Here is a 20,624-nt window from a genome sequence, read left to right on the forward strand (position 1 = left end):
TACTTAATCGTTTTATTTTAATATTTCGTTATAAAAAGTAAACTTTTTTTCTTTTTTAAAAATTAATCCTTTTAATTTTATTTAATCGATATATCTCTTTATTCGTTATTAAAAAAGGTAAGGTCTTATTATATTATAATTTAAAGTTCTTTTAGTTTTTCGATTTATATAGTCGCGATTAGTACTAGCTCTTTTTTTAGGGGTTTTTTAGTAATTTCTAAGTTATACTCGTAATTTATTTAAAATAGTAATATGCGTATAGTTTCGTTATTTATATTATTATAAGCGAATTAAGTTATAAGTAATAATTATACCTAGTTATTTTATTTATAATTAATATAATAACGTAGGTATTATTTTAATATTTAATTTATTTTTTTCGTTTATTTATCCGTTTAAAGGTGATAAGCTATAGATAATTTATATTTAATACCAAGTTATACTATAAGTAACTTTTAAAATTTCGTTATAAACAGCTTATTTTAATCGGAAATAATCGTTTTTAATAATCCGTATTAATTAATAATAATACAGAGGAAAGTATAAGCTAAATCGCTAATATTACTAAACTTTTTATATAGTAAAAAGTAGGTATATTTCGTAAATTTATTCGTAATTATTAAATTATTATCGTAATTAACCTTAATTAAAAGTTTTTCCGATAGGGGTAGTTTAATTATAAAGTCGAGCGCGATCGCTTTTTACGCCTTATTTAGTAGTAAAATTAGTTATAGTTCTTTATACGGTTAATATTTTACGGACTTAGTTTTATTATATAAATTATATTTATTAATAACTTTAATTATAATTAGTTTAAAGTTTTCGTAATTAAATTATTTAATAATTCGCTTTTAAGTTTTAAATATCCCTTAATATCTATATATAAAGTACTCGTAAAGCTTTTTAATAAAATTTTTATAATACCGCTTAAAGATATAAATCTTATTTTAATAAAAAATAAGGCCGTCGTAGTTTTCGAAGTAGTTTTTAATATAGTTAATAAGGTTTAAAATTTAACTAAATTATTAAAACTTAATAACCTAATCGTTATTATATTAAACGTAGCTTATAACGTTTAATTATCGTAATAATACGAGGTTGCCGTCCCGGTCGTATATTAGAATAGTTCGTATCTCGGGTAGAACTTCTTTTTAATAATCTGGCCGCCGGCTTAATACGTCGGCGCGACCGTTCTCGTTACCCTTCCAATAAATAATAGTAAGGTTAAATTTTAAAAAGAATTTAGACTATCGTACTTATTATTTATTTAATTCTTTAATAATAATAAACGTTATAAAGTTTTTATAATTAATATAAATTTTAATTAATTTTATTATTTTATTAAAATAATGTTTTTATTTTTTATAAGCTTTAATAATAGCTATTAACTTTTTATTATAGATTTAATAATTAAGTTTTAATTTATTAAGTTTTTTTAAAAAGAATGCGATAGGGTGCGACTTTCCGTTATCGTCCCGTTAATTTAATTATCCTTTGATCGCATAATTCGATATATCGGTTTCGATTTTAAAAGGTTTCGAAGGGTCCGCTACGCGGAGTACTAATTCATTAAAAATTTGCTCTTTAATATTATAAAAGGTTTAGTCTTTTTTCTCTATTTATTAAAATAACTCGTCTTTTTTCGTTAAGTTCGTTAAAAATGTTATTAACTTATTAAATCCGGGAATAAATATTCGGTAATAATTAACTAATCTTAAAAAAGATCTAATTTTTATAGCGCTTATAGGCGTAAACTATTCTCTAATTATTAAGACTTTAAAAGGCTTTATCCGGATTTCTCTAAAGGATATTACATATTTTATAAATATAACGGATCGTCGGTAGAATTCGCTTTTTTTTAAATTAATTAATAGGTTAGCGTCTTATAATTTCTAGAGTACTAGCTTTACGTATTTTCGGTACTATTTATTATTTTCGGAGTAAATAAAAATATCGTCGAGATATATTATAATAAACTTATTAAAGTATTTCTATAAAATATAATTAATTATAAATTAAAAGCTAGCCGGTATATTAATTAAATTAAATAATATAGTTTAATATTTAAAATATCTATATTTAATTCGAAACGTAGTTTTTTATTCCTTTCCTTTTTTAATTCGGATTAGGTTATATATATTAAGGAGATCGAGTATTATAAAGATTTTAACGTTTAATAATTTATTTTATAAGTCGCCGATTAAAAATAAAGGGTATTAGTTTTTAATAATAATTTCGTTAAACTTTTAATAATTAATACATATATACCACTTAGGTTTCCCGTCCTTACTTTTTTTCGAAACGAAGAAGATAAGGAAGCTTGCTAACGACGTAAATGGTTGTATAACTCTTTTCTTAAAATTTTCCGTAATGTACTCTTTTAGGGCTTATTTATACTCCTGGTTAAATTTGTATATAGGTATAAATAGGGGTTCTTTCCTATTCTTAAAAGGTATTTCATAATTCCACCGTGTATAAGGCGGTAAGCCTATTTTTAGTTTTTTATTAAAAAGAGCTTCGAATTATTAATACTTTTTTAATATAATTATTATAATATTCGGCTTAAGTTTTTTAATAATAATATATACTTTAAAAATTTTAAGTTTATTAAGAAGTCGCTTTTTAAACCGTTATTTATTAATTAAACCTTTTTTAATATATTTTATTAAAGTTAACTTATTTTTTAATTAATTTTAAAATTATTTACCCGTAATTAAGGTATCTTTAAAATTATATTATATCTTATAACGTCCGTAATATTATACGTAATTCGTTTATAGCGTTTTTTAATATCGATTAAAAAGTTCGCGACTTCCTTCTATACTTCTTTATCGTTATAGGTTATAAATCCTTTATTAACGGTTTTAAATCGATATAAGGCGTTTTTCTCTTATTATTCGAATTTAAAGTAATTAACGATTCGTAATAAAATATAGTTTCTTTACGTTTCGTTATCGAGTAGCGCTTTAATATAAACTCCTTTTATATTTATTACTAATATAATATACTCGTAAATAACTCGATTATCCGTTATTTAACACAAGGACTTATTTTAGTCCGCTTATTATTATCCTTTTATAATAAGCGGCGTTCATTTCTTAAACGCTGCTCTTATAAATAATTAATATTTTTTTCCGGTTAATCCTCGTATCGTTACTATTATTCCTTTCGTTTTTTATAAGGCGCTTCTTAGTATACCGGTGGGGGTGTTTCTATACTCCTCTTTATATAAAATATTATCCCTAATACTTAAGACTCGGGTTTTTTAAGTAATTCGAAGGTTTATTAAGTTCGCGATAATTTATAAACGTTTTATAAATTTTTTAATAAATTAAAAGGGTTCTTTTATTAAGTATATACTTATATATTTTAAAAGCGTTAAGCGCTTTTTTTAAATATTTATAAGCTCGCGATTTTTTTAAGCGTATTTAAAGTATTAATTTTCGAAGTACTCTTTTTAATTTCGTTCTTTTAAATAATATTATCGTAACTATTATAAATCTTTTTATATTAATAAGTATACGCGCCGTTCGTTAAGGATTAACGTTCGGATTTTTTTAATAATATAGTTAAGGTATAATTACGTAATAAGTCGTTTATTAATCCTTCGAGGAAACTATTTATATTCGAGTTTCTCCGCGAGGTGTTTTATATAGGTATCGTATATATATAAAATTTATAAAAGTGTAAAGTATCTTTTATATATAAAGGAGATTCGGGTATCGTTTTTTACCCCGTAATTACCGTAAATTCTTTAATTAAACCTAGCCGTAATAAGTATTTAATATAAATGTTTTAAATCAAGGTAAAAAATACTAGGGATAGCTAACTATTTATCGGTTTTTAAGTTTTTAAACTTTATAATCTTATTTACTAATTCTTTTATCGGTATACTAATTAAACGTTTATAGTTTAGTAGTTACGCTGGTTAATTTATAATATCGTCCGTAGAGTCGCTATCGTTATATAAGGGGGGTTACTCCTTCCGTAGTATCGCGACGCTCCGGTTATAGTTTCTATCCTTAGGGGTTCTTAAAAACTATTTAATACTTTCCTTATCCGCCAGGTGTAAGGCGTACTTATCGTTATAATAGGCTATTTAAAATAGGCTACCGTATTTAGTAATAACGCTATTATTTTTAATAGCTATTATTAAGGTGTTTTCTATTTTAATAGCGTTAACGTGTTATTCGTTTAATACTTGTCGGAAGTTTTTTTTCGGCACTCGATATTCTCGAGCGTAATATCATTATTTTTAATAGTTATAATAAATAACGCGCTACTTTTTATTTAAGTTATTATATTTAATAGCGTCGAGATTTATAGGTTTATTATAATAATTATACGTCGTAATGTTTTTAAGCGGTATATTATTATATTAATATTAGAATTCGGCTATGTAAAAAGCGGCTAATCTTTTTTATTTAAAGGTTTCGAGTTCCTTCTCCGCCTATCGTTTTTTATCGAGGTTTTAGAAAAGTGACTTAAAAACTTGCTTAAAACTATCGTAACTTTTAAAAATTTATTATACCTCTATACAATATAACTTAACTTACTAGTCGTTTTTTATAAGTTCGTTTAAATAAAATTCGAACTAAGCGAATACTTTATTTTTAAAAAACAAAGCAGCGTAAACGATTTATTAAATAACGTTTTAAAACGTCCTTTTATAAAATCGTTAATAAGTTTTAATCTAGATAAAAAAGCTTCGAAAATTCCCGCTTATTTTATTAAATAGTATTAAAATATTAATCTTTAAACCCTTTTTAAATATAATAAAGATTTAAATAATATTAATAATTATATAAAAAAGACGTACTTCTTCGCATAACTTATTAATATTATAAAGTATTTATTTTAAAATATCCTTAATCCGGAGCTCGTTATACTTTTTTTTAAACCGTACGTAATAATATTAATAATTAGAGTTTTTTTATTCGAACTCTTTAATTCGTTTAACTAACGCTTATCGGGTAGGCTCGTCGTCGCTATCGTTACTATTAACCTTTATAACAGGGTCTCGCTAAGAGGTATAAAGGGTAGCGATAAGGATTTTTCCTTATTAGATAATGTTACTAAGGCTAGGCGTAGATATAATTCTTATAATATTATTATTCGAAAGTTTAAATAATAACTCGTAAAAATAAAAATAATTAAAATATAACGAACACTATTTAAGTTTTAAAAAAACCCTAATAAAACGTATTAAAGTTTATATTAATAATATAAAAAAGTATTGAAATATATAATAAAGGTCCGCTTTTATTAATATAATAAGTAATAACTCGTAAAAATAAAATTAATTAAAGTATATAAATTTAAAAATATTTATAATAAAATCGTTAAAATTATTTATTTTATTAATGAATTAAATTAATATTTAAATTAATTATTAAAATAAAATATATTTATATAAAATATATAAAAAACGTTCGTAATTATATATTTAATCCTTTTTTTATTAATTCGTTATTACTTAATAATTTCGCTTAAACGCGCTTAGCGTTACTTAATAATCTCTTTTAATTACGCTCTACGCTACTTAGTAATCTCGCTTAAGCGTTCGTCGCGTTTATATAATTTATTAACGGCCGCCGTCGCTTATAAGCGTATTCGTTTTATCGCTAGGCGAAGTAATATTATTATTACTCGTTATTAAAGAAGGTTTAGCTTTATATTAATATAACTAGCGGTATAGTCTATAACTGTAGTATTGTAGCCTAGTCGGGGTATAGTAATTCCGTGCCGGTAGGTGGGGTTCTTAGCCGCATGGTTAGGTCGGGTCGTAATAATACGTTTCGCAGCGCGTTAATAGCTGATCCTTTTTTTACATAGGTTACGGCGTGCGGTATTAACGGAGAAAGAGCGTGGTTTAAACCTTAGTATTATATTTATATTTAAGTAGAGCTCTTTTTAAGTAATACAAGGTTTCTAGCGTATTAATTAAAATAAATAACGCTCTTACCGAGTCGATAATTTATAAGGGCGACTAGGTCTTAGCTTTTTTTTAATATTTTTCGTTTAATAAAGCGCTTTACGAGGTTATTAATAATAATAATAATTATTATTATTATTATTATTATTATTATTATTATTAATTAATAATAATTAGCCGACGCGTGCTAAACGCGTCGGTAATGGTGCGCTTTAGTATACCGGCGATAAAGAGCGCGAAAATAGCCGTAATAGCTTTAAAAGAGTATTCGCTATTTAGCTTACGATCTGCGGTTAAAATATAACCGAGCTCGTTTAAATCTATATTAATTTAATAAAATTATAGTAAAAGTAAGTTAAAAGGAAGGAAAAGATGATGAAATGAGATTTAAAGTGTTAGTAGTGCGTGCGCAGACTTTTGCGAGGTCACTTTACTTACATCTTACTTGAACATGGGGCGCACGACTAGCTGGCATAAAAAAAAACTTAGGGAATTCATCAATATTATCTAGAATTGGCCGTCGGAAATACATAGCCTTATATATACAGATTTCTTTTCAATATCACAGTCGCTCGTTGCGATCTGTTTCTACAATCGCACATTATTTAGGTTAGCCTAGCGCTACAGGCCTCGGCGCCTACTGTGGCAGGCGCTAGGGTGCGGTAAAATAAGCTGGCAGTGGCACACCGTCCAAAGCTACGCTTAAAATCTATCAATCGATAATCCCCAGGGATTCCTCCTCCTTTTCTTTCCTCCTCACCAATCCGCCCCTATCCTCGGCACAAGTGGTTCATCGCATGACCGAAAGATCCCTCATTACGAGAAAATGCCCAGTGATCATGCAGTACGAAATCAGGGGCGTCCAACGCCGGGAAATGGCCCCCACGGTCGTGCACCACGCACAGCTGCACGTTGCCCCGCCTCTGCGCCCAGTACAGCCGCAGCCCGTACCACGTACTACATGTTCAGCCGGAACTCAGAGATGGCGACGAGCTGCGTGACGTAGGGGAGGAAATCAGAGCCGGCGGTAGATGAGAAGTCCTTCTATGTGCAACCGATAAAAAAGTGAACTTGGAGGGAATGAAGAACATCACTCACCAAGGTGCCGAAGGTCGGTCAGAGGTCGTGGTCAAACCGCTAATTCGTAACCAGTTATGGCCATTGGGCAGAGACTGGGCCAGTTAATGCTCAAGGGTCGAGTAACTCCCGAGTATATGTCGAGTGTTCCTATCAAGTTACAGCATGCATACCGCTGTGCAGCTTGAACTCCCCGAGGTTCCCTTGTTCTTGAGCCGGTTCTCTTACCCGACGCTCGGCCCATCAAAGTAATAAGCATATAGATCTCGGACAAAGCAGTCGCGGTTGGGTTTATCCCTTGCGTCGATACCATGTGCGCCACATAATCAGGTAGCAGGGACTAGAATGGGATGTTTGCTACGTCTTACCATATACAGGCAGCTCTGTAAGTCGGCTCCCCCAAGCAAACATGATAGAACTCTACTATTGGAGCTCTCAGACTCTGTCGCATTGACCATTATTAGTCCATTCATGCTATCACTTCGGTTGGGGCTAATACTATGTATGATACGATTACCGGTTTCTAATATTAATACAGGCTGCGCCGATCAGTATGGTTCCTTCAACGCACCCCATATTCTCTGGTATTCTTTCGTTGCTCCTCCACTATCTACTTGGTTATGCAGTCCGCTCCCAACCATTATCCGACACGAATAGTTCCAACTCACCAAGCGTAGCAAATATGGCGCCCGCAGGGTGGAATCAACTATTCGGCAGTGTAATAGCATGCATTATGCTCTCGGTCGAAATCACACAGGCCGCAAACCCACGGTCTGAGCCGCCAGGCACTGTTTCGCTCCCGATACGCTATGATGCCGACAATCACTGGTATGTACTGCAGTCTATGGGTGTCGGCTGCGCTCGGAGAGCCGCCTCAAACCATCGACTTTGGCCTTGTGACAAATGAGTATATCACTGTACCTTACTCAGGGGTATGCCAATCGAATCCACAGGCATGCAGATATGGGAGTTGTGAGTTCAATAACATCTAAAACCACTGAAAATGCGGTTTGTCACGGGGTCTGGCTTATTTCTCTTTTCTATCGCTTGTTGTAGACGACCCGACCAAATCATCTAGCCAACAGATTATCGGGAATGGCGCAGTAAACAACAGTCGATTTGAGGAGCTGCACGGCAATGAGGGCTACATGTTTCAAGAGACTCTGATCCTTGGAGGCGTCAAAGTAACCAATATGACTGTCGGATTAGAGGTGCATGGCTCTCTCCCAACCCTTAATCTGGGGGCGCTGGCGGATTTGGTCGGGCAACCGACATTGTCCACCTCGATGGCTGAACAGAACATCATTCTCACCAATGCTTACAGTTTGGCACTGGATCGAAAAGGTGATCTACTATATTCCATCTCGAGCTGTTCCACCGGGCTGGTTGGCTAATAAACACACTTCTAAGCGGGTTCCGCCGATGGCAATGGTACAATCACCTTTGGAGTCGTCGACACCAGCAAGTTTGTGGGAGATTTGACTGCGTTGGAAGCAAATGGCTTCGCTTATAGCAAGCGTAAACCTACCTACTTTGGGCTCGCCTTGACCTCTTTGAAAGTGGGCAGTTCGGCAGGCGAGGATGAACTTCTCACCCCCGAAGCCCCATTGTTTATAAGTTTTGCGCCTGGCAATGATTTGATGATTCTTCCGACCAACCTAGCAAACATCACCTTTGCTGAGATCGGCGACGTAGACTCCAGGTTCTACAATGGCAACGACGGAAACCCTACCGTACCATGTGAGAAGGCGGATCCAGACTCCTACCTGTCATTCCAGTTCCACGGCCCGTCCGGGCCAGTAATCCGCGTTCCGCTGGCCGACTACTTCGTGCCGCTCAACTACACCCTTGGTCTACCGAAGAAAGGTCCAGACTACGATCCCCGCCGCCATGGCGGTCGATGCACCCAGATGATCCGCACCAACATCAACCCCGACGGGCCGACAAAATAGAACTGGCTAGTGGAGTTGGGCGAGACGTTTCTACGCAACGCCTACGTAGTATGCGATTACGAAAACCACCATGTCGGGATCGCGCAGCCCAAGTTCTCCACTGAGTCCAAACTCGTTCCTTTTGCCAGCCGTGGTGCGAGCATCCCCTTGGCCAGCCCTGGACCGGCGGTCAAGCCCCCTGTCATGTATAACGTTTCGACCAACACCTTCGCTGACTTCCCCGTGGCGAAGCTTGACACACTTCGCGCTGCTCCTGGCATACAGGCTTCGAGACTTGGGCAACCGTCTGGCGACAGGAAGAACCTCGCCGTCGGATTGGGAGTCGGATTATCCCTCGGGTTAGTGGCCATTCTCGCCGGCGCAGTCTGCCTCTGGGTCGTCAAGCTTGGAAGATCAGTTCCCTTCCTCGGTCGGTGGCTCAGAAGCCCATCGACGAAAGACACATTCGAGCTCGACGACAGAGAACGGGAAAGTGAATACTCGGACGCCGCCTCGTCTTCGTCTGCCTCGGACCCCGCCACGCCAGTTTCTCCGACTGAGCTCGATGCCAACCCTCCAACGAAAACGAACACGGGCCCAGAGCCCAGATCCGTCTCCATGGCGTCCCTGCCCAGCTCCATTAGTGCTCGACGCACTGTGGAATCTGGAGCAACGAGATAGCCGACAAGCAAGCGGAAAAGGGGCTCTAGAAGACACTTCCATGACACGATTAGCAAGACCAACTTGTATCTCTGAGTTGGCTGAACAGCCGGATCCACCATAAGGTGAAAGAAAGATGGAAACCGTCGTAGGACCTCGAGCTATCAGTCGGCGCTGGGCGTGGCGGACGCCACACTGTCGAGTAATGCGCCAGTCCCTTTCGACGACTGTACCTTGAGGCGCTGATCCAGGCTCTGCTTGCAGAGGGGTGTGCTTTATGCTCACATAAGTCGCATTTAGCTTCAGGCAGCTCTGACCTACCCGGTGGAGTGAAGTAATTAAAGGAAGCATTGCTGCCCCTGTTGGTGATATGTCTTTTAGCAGGCCTGCTATTTAATAGAATAGCGACGAAAGGGATTTCCTGAACTTCCGTATCCGCGCTGTGCTACTGCGAAGGGGGGTTTGTCGTTGGGAGGGTGTGGATATCTGTCCACATCTTGACCGCCCTCCGCCAAAACCGATCTTGAATCGCGGTGATGTGGGCCTCTGCTTCCGCTACGCTCGTCGCTACCGCCATGAATGTTCCCACGATCGCCTGGGCCTCTATCCTTTGGAGAGGGAGTCTAGATCACCCAGCGCCATTACCCCTGCTGGCTCAGCACTGTCACACACTTGATGGAAACACCCCCCTGGCGGGATGGAACAAGAGTGCCTGGGGATTGTGGCCCGAGCACACTCTAATGACCGGGCACTCGTAGCTCGCGGACGGTGGGCCTGGGTAATATAGAGCCGCGCGATATAGGCACTGCCACGTTTTAAGACATCGACGTCTTTCGTCGGACTGACTCGTCTATAACTCGCCTAATCAGCATCTATGCCATTGGTTGGCTTGACTCACCCAGTACATGTATCATTGGTCGACCTGACTCGCTCACTTGGATCGAGGAGGCTCAAGATCCACTCCGATGTAACTCCGCCATAGTCCGTGGCACGGTGGAGGTGCGATTAAATACATGACCGACTGCCGGGGAAGGAAACCCGGCCCGAAGAGATCAACTTTCGACGCCATGTAACTTGCAAAGGCATATGCCGCGCAATAACAGCCTTACTATGGTAACAAATGCCGATACCCTGCTATAGTAACATGGCCTCCTATACGTATTCGCGACCTATATTACGACGACAAAAGCAGTGCACCTATATCGTATTCAGAAGTCTACCGGGTAAATACGGTACTGGCGCCCTTTCAGTCCCTATGGTCTATATAAGGGGTGTTCCCAAGAAGATATTTGTTGTTCTCTCACTCTCACTCACCACGCTATCCTTCGCAATCTTTACCACAGCTCACTCCTTCGGCGAAACGCTACCATTCGTTCAATTACCCCCATCCCTCCCAAAATGCAGTTCTCTGTTGCCGTTGTCATCCAAGTCGTCGCTCTTGCGTCGGCTGCAACCCTTCCTGTCGGGGAATACCTTGAGAAGTCTTCGGAGGCTGGCGTCGAGCAGGTCAAGTCCCCCCTGCCTGGATACATTCGTGTCCCGGAGGTCACCGTCCAGCAGAACAACTACAAGCCTAACTGGAAGCGCGATACGGAGGCCGAGGTCGAGGCTTAGTCCAGATCCCCAGTAATGCAGTTTATCTGGTTCCAGAAGGCTGACGGTCCCTGGCCAGATCACCCCAGAGCAGGATGAGTAGAAGACAAGGCGGCGATGACAGAGAATGTAGAGCTGGAGGTGGAAGAGTCAAGATAGTAATTAGCTGCGTCGGTATGGGAGTCGTCTCTCACTTAATACACTCGTTATACATTCCCCCTTCTGCCGCGAGAACGAGTTAGGCTCGCCAAGTCGCCCAAGAACGCAAGTATGCGCTGATTTCCAACAATTCATCGAAGGGGAAAGATGTCAGGGTCATCTTCGACCGATTGAAGCCACTGGCCGTCCATGAGCATATCGGCGTAACACTCTCCGATAAGCACCATCTCCTCATTTCGCATGCCTATCACGACAGGAATGTCACACCCCAATAGAACGCAGACGTAGTCTCCAAGCTTCGTGTCCTCGGGAACCATCATGTACATTCCTTGGCGAGAAATGGCGAAGCACCGGCCTTTCATGGTCTTTCGGAGCATGATGAGATACTCGGAGGCCATCAACCCCGCTTGTTGGTGGGAAAGGAGTCGAACACCAGCGTCTTCCAGAAGTCCGCTTCGCGGTAGGGACGTCCCTGGAACGCGCTTGCAAGGACGTCGACCTGGCTGTCAGCCACGCTCGCGATGATGGCTAGGTCCTTGGAACGCGTGTCCCCCGCTGAGGACGACGAGAAGGCCCCGGTCGCGAATCCCACCCACCTCAGGCTGTCAATCAAGTAGCCTTTGACCTCCAGGACCCGGTCCTGGTCGTGGAAGCTGTACTCGGGCTCCAGATCCCCGCCGGCGCGGAAGCGGCAGTGGCTCAGGTCGTCGATGGTCGGCCCTCGGCCGTTGTCGTTCCAGTTCGGGAGCCACGAAGCAAAGGGAAAGCGGCCCGCAGGCACCCAGTCAGGGAAGCTGCCCCTCCCTGACGACCCGTGGCCAGCGCAACATAGAGAGTTCAGCGGTCCATGCTTGCGTGTCATGAACGCTTCTTCTTCTTCGTCCGTCTCGGCCGCCGCCGCGCCCGAAGTGTCATCAAGACTCAGAGTGAAGTTTAACGATAACTGCGGAGCGCTGCTCGTGACCACGTCGTCATGCGCCTCCGCGCGGCGCCTTTCTGGGAGCAGTTACTTGAAGGCGTCGGTAAAGACCTTCTCCACGGTCGCCTTGTAGTCAACTGTGATGCCCTGTCGCGTCTCCTCGTTCACCAACCCGAGCAGCGAGTAGATCTTGTCGCGCGGATCCGTCGCGGAGAAGGACCGGTACTTCTGCAGCGCCGAGAGCAGCCAGCGAACGTCTCTGTCGGGCCCATTCGGGTCATCTAGCCCCTGACGCATGCCATCCATGAGCAGCGGGAAGCTATCTTCCAACAACGGGCTCAGGTGCCAGAAATGCATAGCGCCCGGATCCCGCATCGCGACGAACGCGAGAACGGAGCCGAGAAAGGCCTCGAAGTCGGCCCAGGCGACGCCCATGTGCCCGCAGACGACGGTGGGGTTCTTGAACAGGGCGATCTCCTGGATCATCCAGACGCGCGACCAGTAGTCGCGGCGGCAGAACTCGAAGACGACGTGCCAGATGAGGGCGTAGCTCCGATCGCGCATCAGCGAAACGTAGTCCGAGCCGGGCGTCCGGCCGACCCATCGGTCCTCGATCGAGACCCGCGCGCGCCCGGACTCCAGCGCCGCCTGCCGGCTGATGAACATCAGGGCCAGCTCGCTGTCGTCGTCGATCTAGCCCAGCCAGATGAGGGTGTGCGTCGCCAGCGAGTAGATGTCTTGCATGAGCTTGACCTGCGTCGCTCTCTCCTCGTCGTCCTTTTGGTTGATGCAGAGGGCGTCGATCCAGACCGGCCGGCTGCCGTCCTCAGGCCGCAGGCCCTTCAGCATGGCCAGCAGCGGGGGGCCGACCGGGAAGCTCGCGCGGTCGATGGAGATGTTTGTGGATGGCGCGGCGGCTCCCCACCGATAGGATAGGGCGTTGTATTTGACATCCAAGAGTTTCATGGTGTCCAGCGCGACATCCTGGATCATCTCACACTCCACCACGTCGTCTCGGGTGCCTGGCAAGATGACGAGGAGGCGTATATGCCTGCTGGACCGCAGTTCTTGGTACCGGTATCCGCGGCAGGCGCCGAAAGGGGGAAGGAGATTGATAAGTGGGCACGAGAAACCCAAGCCAAGATCGGCACCATCACCTCGACAATCCCGGCCTGGCCAGCTATGCCAGGTTGAGAGGATTCCCCGTTCGTCGTGTTCTGATCGATCCGATACGGCTCTGGAAAGGGGGGGTCAGCGTCTCCTCCTGCTGATCTTCCTGTTCGGGTGAGGTAAATGCACGGCTGTAATTCATGGCACCTAGCTCAGTTCAGGATAACAATGCTCAAAAGGCTATCTTGACGTTAGCTTTCTTATTCTCGGTGCGCCCCAGAAGTAGCACAGACATGACGTTTTGGACTCGCCGAGTGGACATCAATTAGCACATACGGTCTAGCGATACAGGCATGGTTTGTTTTTTGTTTCATCATGAGTGATATCCTAATTACTGCGTAAACATCTGTACGCAGAGCATTACGATATAGTCCATTATTCTAGCTGCTTCGTGAGAGCTGCCAATAGAGTGATGCATCGTGATGAAAAGCTAGAAGCCTGTAAATACCTCCATCGCCACTGCCATCCCCGGCATCTCAAACGTTCATCATTGGTCGTCCAAAGCTCGCGCCTGTGAGGCCATCCTCGAAGCCTTGTCATCTTCCCCAGGTACAACGCTTATGCGGTGCATGTGAGATCAGCAGTGTTACTGTCAAAAGTGCAGCGCTTGTCGCTGACAAAGGCCAACTATCAGGGGGGCATTAGCTCGGTCTTCATAACCAAAATGTAGATATCGAGTGGTTTACTTACGTTGATAAAGCCACCGTCGCCACGAGTGTACAGGGCGTTGTTGGCAGTCATGTAGAAGCAGTCGTAGCTGGTTTTTCTCCATAGTCAGTGGCAGAGTTCCATGACCTATAAAAAAAAGTGGGGGGAGGAGGGGGGACGTACTCAGTGTTCAGGGGTCCGAGGGTCATCTTGACCGAGGTCAGGCCATCCATGCCCTTGGGGTCCTCGAGGTCGTAGGCCTCGTTGTAGCAGATGGCGGCGGCGAACTTGGCCGGGTCCGGGTTCTTGGCCCACATGGCCTCGGCCGTCTTCTTGGTGAAGGCCTCGCGCGCGTTGTCGAAGTTGGCCAGGTCCTTGATGAGGTTCGTGGCCGCATCGATCGCCGCCTTCGTGATGGCCGTCGCCGCCGCCGTCCCGGCCGCCGTTACGATCGCCGTCAGGATCTCCCGCTTGTGGACCTGCTGGTGGTCCAGGGTCTGGGGCAGGGGCTCGCGCTTCTCGGTGACGGCGACGCCGGCGTTGGGGCTGTAGTGACCGGTGGGCGAGGCCGAGGCGATGGAAGCGGCGGCGCTCAGGAGGGCGAGGGTGCTGGTGGCGGTGAAACGCATCTTGGTGGTGGTGGTTGTGGTGGTGGAAAGTGGTTGTTTGGAAAGCGAAGGAAGTAAAAATGAATGGAATGAATACCCGCTCAAGTCAATGAGAGTATAGACTGTTCTGTACAAAGAAGAGAAAGTTGGTGAATCGAAAGCAAGTATTAAAAGAGCGAAGTGGCTTGATGGTGACGAAGGGAGACCAGAAACTTAGGTAGATTTGGCATCTCTTCTTTATAATACTCGCCTTAGGAGTTCTGCCCCACAAGGCTGCTTCGTGAGGTACATCTCGATATAGTATCGCGTCCTTTCGGCCGGCATGCACAGCCAGTAAGGGTGACCATGACTCGTGACAAAGTGTCGGTATACGCCATTGTGCAGCTATTTTTCAAGGGTGTATGGACCTGGGGGTTTCGTCTTTATGGGTGATCAGCAGTGGAACCAGCCAGGCGGTGCGACTTCAGTCCACACCACCAATGGACGTCAAACCCTCAAAAAAGTATGCAAAAGCGATGTCGAGAGAGGCTGTCGTGGAAGAAGGAAAGTGCCGTTGGTGTCAACATCATACATCCCTGTTAGTCAATTTTATCTGAATAAGCCAAGCCTTATGCGTTGAGCCGGCCGACCCATCAAGCCCACCGGCCGAACCCTCTGTATAGAACTCCCACCAATCAGGGGTAACTATACCCTGAATACCCACCGAAATAGAGTTCAACCCTCAAACCGCTAAGAGCACCTGACAGCCTCAAATGGCGGGTTATCGGCCGAGAAAGTGCAGACTGATCCCCGGGTCCCATGATCAAGGCTTGTTCTTCCCTCCCACCCCAACGTGCCATGACACACACCCTTAATACCACTTTGCGTAGGGCTTGGCGGGTCCTCGGTCTCCAGGACGAGGTCCTTTTGGTCGAAAATAAAGTCACGTCGTGGCTTGCCGCTGCGCCATCTTGAAGGCGCAGTCCTCCTTATACCAGCACTCAGGTTTTGACAAGTACATGTCAGTTTCGTCTTATGGTGATCCAAGAAAAAGGTCTTCGACGAGGAAGGGGGCCACGAATTGAATCGAAACAGAGAGTCATGCGAGGGTCGAGTTCACCCCATTCTACCCATTATATTGAGAAGTACTACACCTACTATGCTCTGCCAACAGCTGAAATGCACGGCCCTCACGCCACACCTATTTTTAGCCGTGTACTTGAAAAACTTTAGTGCATTCACCTTACCAGCCACTGGCAGTGTGCAGTGCGATCAATCGTAACGCGTACAGCGCGTAAAGCACCTGTTGCATCCCCCCCCCTCTTGCCTTCTACCATCCGATATATACAGATTTGGCTCTTTTCAGGGCCAAATAAGTACTATTCCATATATGATGGATGGCCGGCCGCACGTGCTTTTTTCGTCAGCAGTGTAAGTGGTGATGGTTTTTTGGTGTTGCACCCTTTTTAGTACTGCACCCTGCACGGTGGCACCCCTTTTGGTGTTAGGGGACAATCGATGCGCTTGTCGGCGCCGGCAATGTGAAACTTCAGGTACATACCTAAAAATAGGTGTAGTGTGAGGACCGTACCTGGCAGCTGTTGACAGGGCATAGTAGGTTTAACCGGAAATTACATATTCGATAACTGCGTCCTAGACGGCCTGAGGGAAAATGCAGAATACAATATGTAATAAGGTCGAAGGTGGTTGACAATGTTATCAAACGAATAATAAAAGCTCCGAGGCAAGGGATCCAAGCAAGGGACACCTAATCAAGTCGAATAACCAATCGGGTAGGCCGCGCTGTGAACAACCAAAACAGTCAACTTCAATCCTCAACTTCAAGCCCTCGATCCCTTATTCTCCTTTCATTTGTTCTTTGGCCCACTAACAGACAGACAGAGACAGACAGACAGACAGACTAACAAACACACACACACACACACAAACAAACTGACCATCGCGTTGACGTCCGGCGAACTTGCCGCCGCCATTATTGCTTGCGTTGTTAGCGCGCCCGCGATTTTGGCCGCCATGATGACCACAATTCGCCCTGGGTTGGGACGACACGAAGAAGAAGCTCGGCGCATGGTTTTCCCGCCGCAGCGGCTCCTGGTCGGTCGATGACGACATGGGCCAGGCCCCTCTTGCGTCTGCCGCCGCCGCCGCCCTGGACCCGGCTGCGTTCGGCGCCGCTGTTGCGGCTGCCCTTGATTCAGGTGCGTTTGGTGCCGCTGTTGCAGCTGCCATCGATCCGGGTGTGCTTGGCGCCGAGATCGGCAAGGCTGTGGCCGATGCGTTGGCGCCCGTCGCCGCTCGCCTGGATGACGAGCAGAGGGTCAGGCACGCCGACGACTTCGCAGTCATCGAGGGCCTCCTCCAAGAGCTGGAGGAGGTCGCCGGCGCCGCTATGCGGCAGAGAAACGTGTCGGGGCGACACGATAGAAATGCCGCCGATGTTTGAAGCAAGCTTGTTTTAACCAATAGAGAGAGAGACAGAGAGTTACCGCAGGTTTTTTCCTTCTCATTCTCTTAATTAAATGACGACAAAGATGGTTCCATGCCGTCACTCCTACGCGAGGCGGCCGCGAACTAGCTGCAGAGTCGCCGCCAGACTGGGGAGCGTGCCGTCGCTATGACGATATGCTCAAGCACGAAGCGTCGGTCCTAATGCAAGCACGCACTGGAAGAATAGGGCTCAAGTCGTTCCTGTTCACCTGCCGGGTTCCAGACGTCCCGACGCCGCTATGCAACTGCGGTGAAGGGCGGGAGACAGCTGAACACCTGATCCTATACTGCAAGGACTTCGAGGGAAAGCAAGAGCAGCTAGCAAGACAGCTAGCACCTAGTCCGCTGCGAACTCGTCGCGATCTAGCGGCGCTTACTGTAGGAAAAGATACGGCGAAGGTTATCGCAAAGTGGCTTCTACGGACCGGTCGACTACCGCTGTATAAGCTGGCAATGGAGATTGGGGGACCACCCGAACCTAAATAATCTCTTCAGGCCCTAAAGCAAGGGTCACTAGGCTGGTAGGTGAGAACCAGCATGGTAACGTCGAGCACGTGGGGTAGATTTTACGATATGGCAGCGTGTATTTTTAGTCCAGCTTCGGCACGGTTTATTACACGAGGAACTAGGTAGATGTACCGAAGGCCTTCGGCCTACGGCGTACTATTAATAATAATAATAATTAAATGACGGTAATTGAACTTGGTTCGCAAACGAACCACCAACCGCTTGATTCTCTTCTTCTAACTAACAGATGCCTTTTTCCTTCTTTCTTTTTGTTTCTTCTTCTTTTCGTCCTCTCTCCCTTTATCTCTCGAGATCATTCTTCCACTGGACCCAAACCAAAACAACCACTCAGCTCTGTTCAACATCATCATCGTTCAAGGCTTCGACTTCCAATGCACCACCAGTTCCCGTTTGGCGGCGGGCATCTGCCGCACTGCATCCCGGCATTCGAGCCCGGGCGGTGAGTAGACGGTCAACACTCTGGTGCAAGTGGTGCTGTCTTCGCATCCATATGGATTGTCATATAGGTATGTAAGCCAGCTAACGGTGCTACGGTCACCCCATGCAACGGCGACCCGAAAAACCAACAATAATACTACACAATAATAATACGAATAATTTAATTAAAAATTAATATAAAATCTTAAAAATACTATTTCAGTCTTGAAACGCTTTTATAACACTCTTAATCTTAAATTCAAAGTCAGATTTAATTATAACGGCTTCCGGCGCCGATAATAAAAGAGTAATAACCTAAGGTTCCGATATAACGCCATTTATTTCCCTCTTAATTACTATAGCATCTCGTATACGCGTAAACTTTTAATTAAAATTAAATATTACTCTTTTCCTCTTTTTACCTCTTTTTTTCTCTAAATTACCTTTTAAAACTAACTTCTCGTACTCTAATTAACCGATCTAGCCGTTTAAAATATCTAAACTCTTTTAGAGCTTCCGGAATAAAACCCGGCGCGTCGCGCTATCGAAAATAATATTATTATTATTAAACGTATCCGCTAACTCTTTAATTTAGCGGCTGGTCGTAAATATTAATAACGTTATAAAAGAGAATTATTTATTAAAAACGTCGGGGGGAGGCTCAAATAATCTTACCTCTACCTGGTTTTCTATCCTCCGGTTCTAGCTATTAAAAGGCTTATTAATATCGCGAAGGAATATACTAGTTACGGTTTAACCGCCAGTTATTATATACGGCTAAAAGGTAAACTTTTTAACTAGCTCGTAATACCGGAGAAAGTCTTTTTTACTCATATTTATATTATTAAACCCTATATAATATAGGGTTACTTTTTAATAATAAATATCTTTTAATATATTAAAAGGATTAAGATCTAGGGGTTATAATAAGTACGACGAGTATGCCGAAAAAAAGAAACTATATCTTATATTTTAAACACGTTATAATAAAATCCTCGCTTATATAATTAACGTAATTATCTAAAATAATAAGCCGCTATTAATCTTCGTTTTTAAGTTTTATATAAAAAATAAAAACCTTATTTAATTATATTAAAGCTAGCTCTTTATTAGTTTAACCTTTAAAGGATACCGTAAAAACTTAATTCTCTATAGTATTCATTAACGAGTCCTCCTTTTCCGAAAATTATTACTACTAAACCTATTAATTTTTAAATATAATAAAAGGAGGTAAAATTTAGCTTAAAGCGTTATTATATTTAATTATAAAAGCTTATTCTTAATTAAAAAAGTTTATAATTAATATTCTCTTTATTTTAACAAGTTTAATAATTATTATATTCGTTTTATAATCGAGCTAATTACTAATCTCGTCGATATTAAACCGAAACTTTAAAAGGATCGATTTTAAAATAAAATTATTAAGCCGTTCGAAAAACTCGATAATTTTTTTTATAAAAGTTACGTTAAGCCTTAAGAAATTTATCCTTTTAAAAAAAATAATATTAATAAATAAATAATAAGTAATAAATCTTTTAACTTAATACTTATTAAGGATTATATTAATCCCGTTAATTTAAAAAATCTGTTAAGCGAATATCCGGAAAATAACGTATACTAGTAAGCAGCTTAAATTATATTATATAAAGCACTAAGTTACGATTTAAAACTCTTCCGCTATTATTAAGGCCTAGAAGGATTTATTCCGTTATTTTATAGTTTTACGGCCGTAAATCCGAGCCCTTAAAGTTATTCTAAGGATATTATACTTCTTGGCGGCTTATTTTATTAACGAGCCATTTATAACATCTTAAATCGCGCGTTATAGTACTAACTCGTTAAGTTTACGGCCTATTAGAAAGAGGAAAAAAAAGGAAAACGATAATATTATTTAATTAACTATAAATCAAAAGCTAACTGGTTTATATACTGATTTATATGTAGTACTATTAAGGGCTATTTAAATTTAGGGGTCGCCGTTGTATGGGGTGACCGTAGCACCGTCAGCTGGCTTATCTGCTGAATCTTGACTTGATACGATTTGCGAGCAAAACTAACTCCCAACTGCCGTCAACGGCGTGCCCCAAAGCTTCAAGTACGTGCATGGCGGGGTTAATGAGAAATCATCGTAGGTGTTCATGCATTATCACTCGCTCCTTTCCGGATCTGACCTGGCACAAATAGCTACCCTCGCGATTGACATTCAAATCTCATGGCAAACCTCATTCCGACCTGGCAACAAAGTCGTCACCACGGGCTTTCCAGACGCTGTAAATACCCCCACTGAGAAATATCCCATCTTCAAGCGATCTCTCAGTCGTCCCAGTCTTCGGCAGCAAGCCCAGCATCGAATCAAAGCATCAAGTCTTCAGGACCAAGCTCGTCATCATCAAACCCAGCAAGGCCATCACGGGTAACGTCAATCTCCCTTGCAGTGTTTGTGTGTGTGTGTGTGTGTGTGTCTGTGTGTGCCTCAGCATATCTCTCTGTCG

The 20,624-nt window shown here is 42.5% G+C and overlaps 6 protein-coding genes across 6 annotated transcripts; 3 read left to right on the forward strand and 3 right to left on the reverse strand.

Moving 5' to 3' along the window:
* Positions 1 to 7,694: 7,694 nt before the first annotated feature.
* Positions 7,695 to 9,624, forward strand: PG994_013322 (uncharacterized protein; the record flags this gene model as incomplete). The annotated part of the gene is made up of 5 exons (XM_066864731.1): positions 7,695 to 7,840; positions 7,943 to 7,984; positions 8,091 to 8,356; positions 8,423 to 8,908; positions 9,014 to 9,624. 5 exons carry the CDS (start codon positions 7,695 to 7,697, stop codon positions 9,622 to 9,624), a joined length of 1,551 nt encoding a protein of 516 aa, XP_066709692.1.
* A 1,377-nt stretch (positions 9,625 to 11,001) lies between these two features.
* On the forward strand, positions 11,002 to 11,217 carry PG994_013323 (uncharacterized protein; the record flags this gene model as incomplete). The annotated part of the gene is made up of 1 exon (XM_066864732.1): positions 11,002 to 11,217. The coding sequence occupies one exon, from the start codon at positions 11,002 to 11,004 to the stop codon at positions 11,215 to 11,217; it is 216 nt and encodes a 71-aa protein (XP_066709693.1).
* Positions 11,218 to 11,486: 269 nt separating this feature from the next.
* PG994_013324 (uncharacterized protein) lies at positions 11,487 to 11,732 on the reverse strand (the record flags this gene model as incomplete). The annotated part of the gene is made up of 1 exon (XM_066864733.1): positions 11,487 to 11,732. The coding sequence occupies one exon, from the start codon at positions 11,730 to 11,732 to the stop codon at positions 11,487 to 11,489; it is 246 nt and encodes an 81-aa protein (XP_066709694.1).
* A 20-nt stretch (positions 11,733 to 11,752) lies between these two features.
* PG994_013325 (het domain-containing protein) lies at positions 11,753 to 12,838 on the reverse strand (the record flags this gene model as incomplete). The annotated part of the gene is made up of 2 exons (XM_066864734.1): positions 11,753 to 12,308; positions 12,366 to 12,838. 2 exons carry the CDS (start codon positions 12,836 to 12,838, stop codon positions 11,753 to 11,755), a joined length of 1,029 nt encoding a protein of 342 aa, XP_066709695.1.
* Positions 12,839 to 14,002: 1,164 nt separating this feature from the next.
* On the reverse strand, positions 14,003 to 14,721 carry PG994_013326 (uncharacterized protein; the record flags this gene model as incomplete). The annotated part of the gene is made up of 3 exons (XM_066864735.1): positions 14,003 to 14,071; positions 14,135 to 14,201; positions 14,276 to 14,721. The coding sequence occupies 3 exons, from the start codon at positions 14,719 to 14,721 to the stop codon at positions 14,003 to 14,005; spliced, it is 582 nt and encodes a 193-aa protein (XP_066709696.1).
* Positions 14,722 to 16,810: 2,089 nt separating this feature from the next.
* On the forward strand, positions 16,811 to 17,143 carry PG994_013327 (uncharacterized protein; the record flags this gene model as incomplete). The annotated part of the gene is made up of 1 exon (XM_066864736.1): positions 16,811 to 17,143. One exon carries the CDS (start codon positions 16,811 to 16,813, stop codon positions 17,141 to 17,143), a length of 333 nt encoding a protein of 110 aa, XP_066709697.1.
* Positions 17,144 to 20,624: the final 3,481 nt, after the last annotated feature.

The sequence above is a fragment of the Apiospora phragmitis genome (assembly GCF_038363925.1).
Source record: "Apiospora phragmitis strain CBS 135458 chromosome Unknown utg000011l:1.0-3236445.0:1.0-3240683.0, whole genome shotgun sequence".
Classification (NCBI taxonomy): Eukaryota; Fungi; Ascomycota; class Sordariomycetes; order Amphisphaeriales; family Apiosporaceae; genus Apiospora; species Apiospora phragmitis.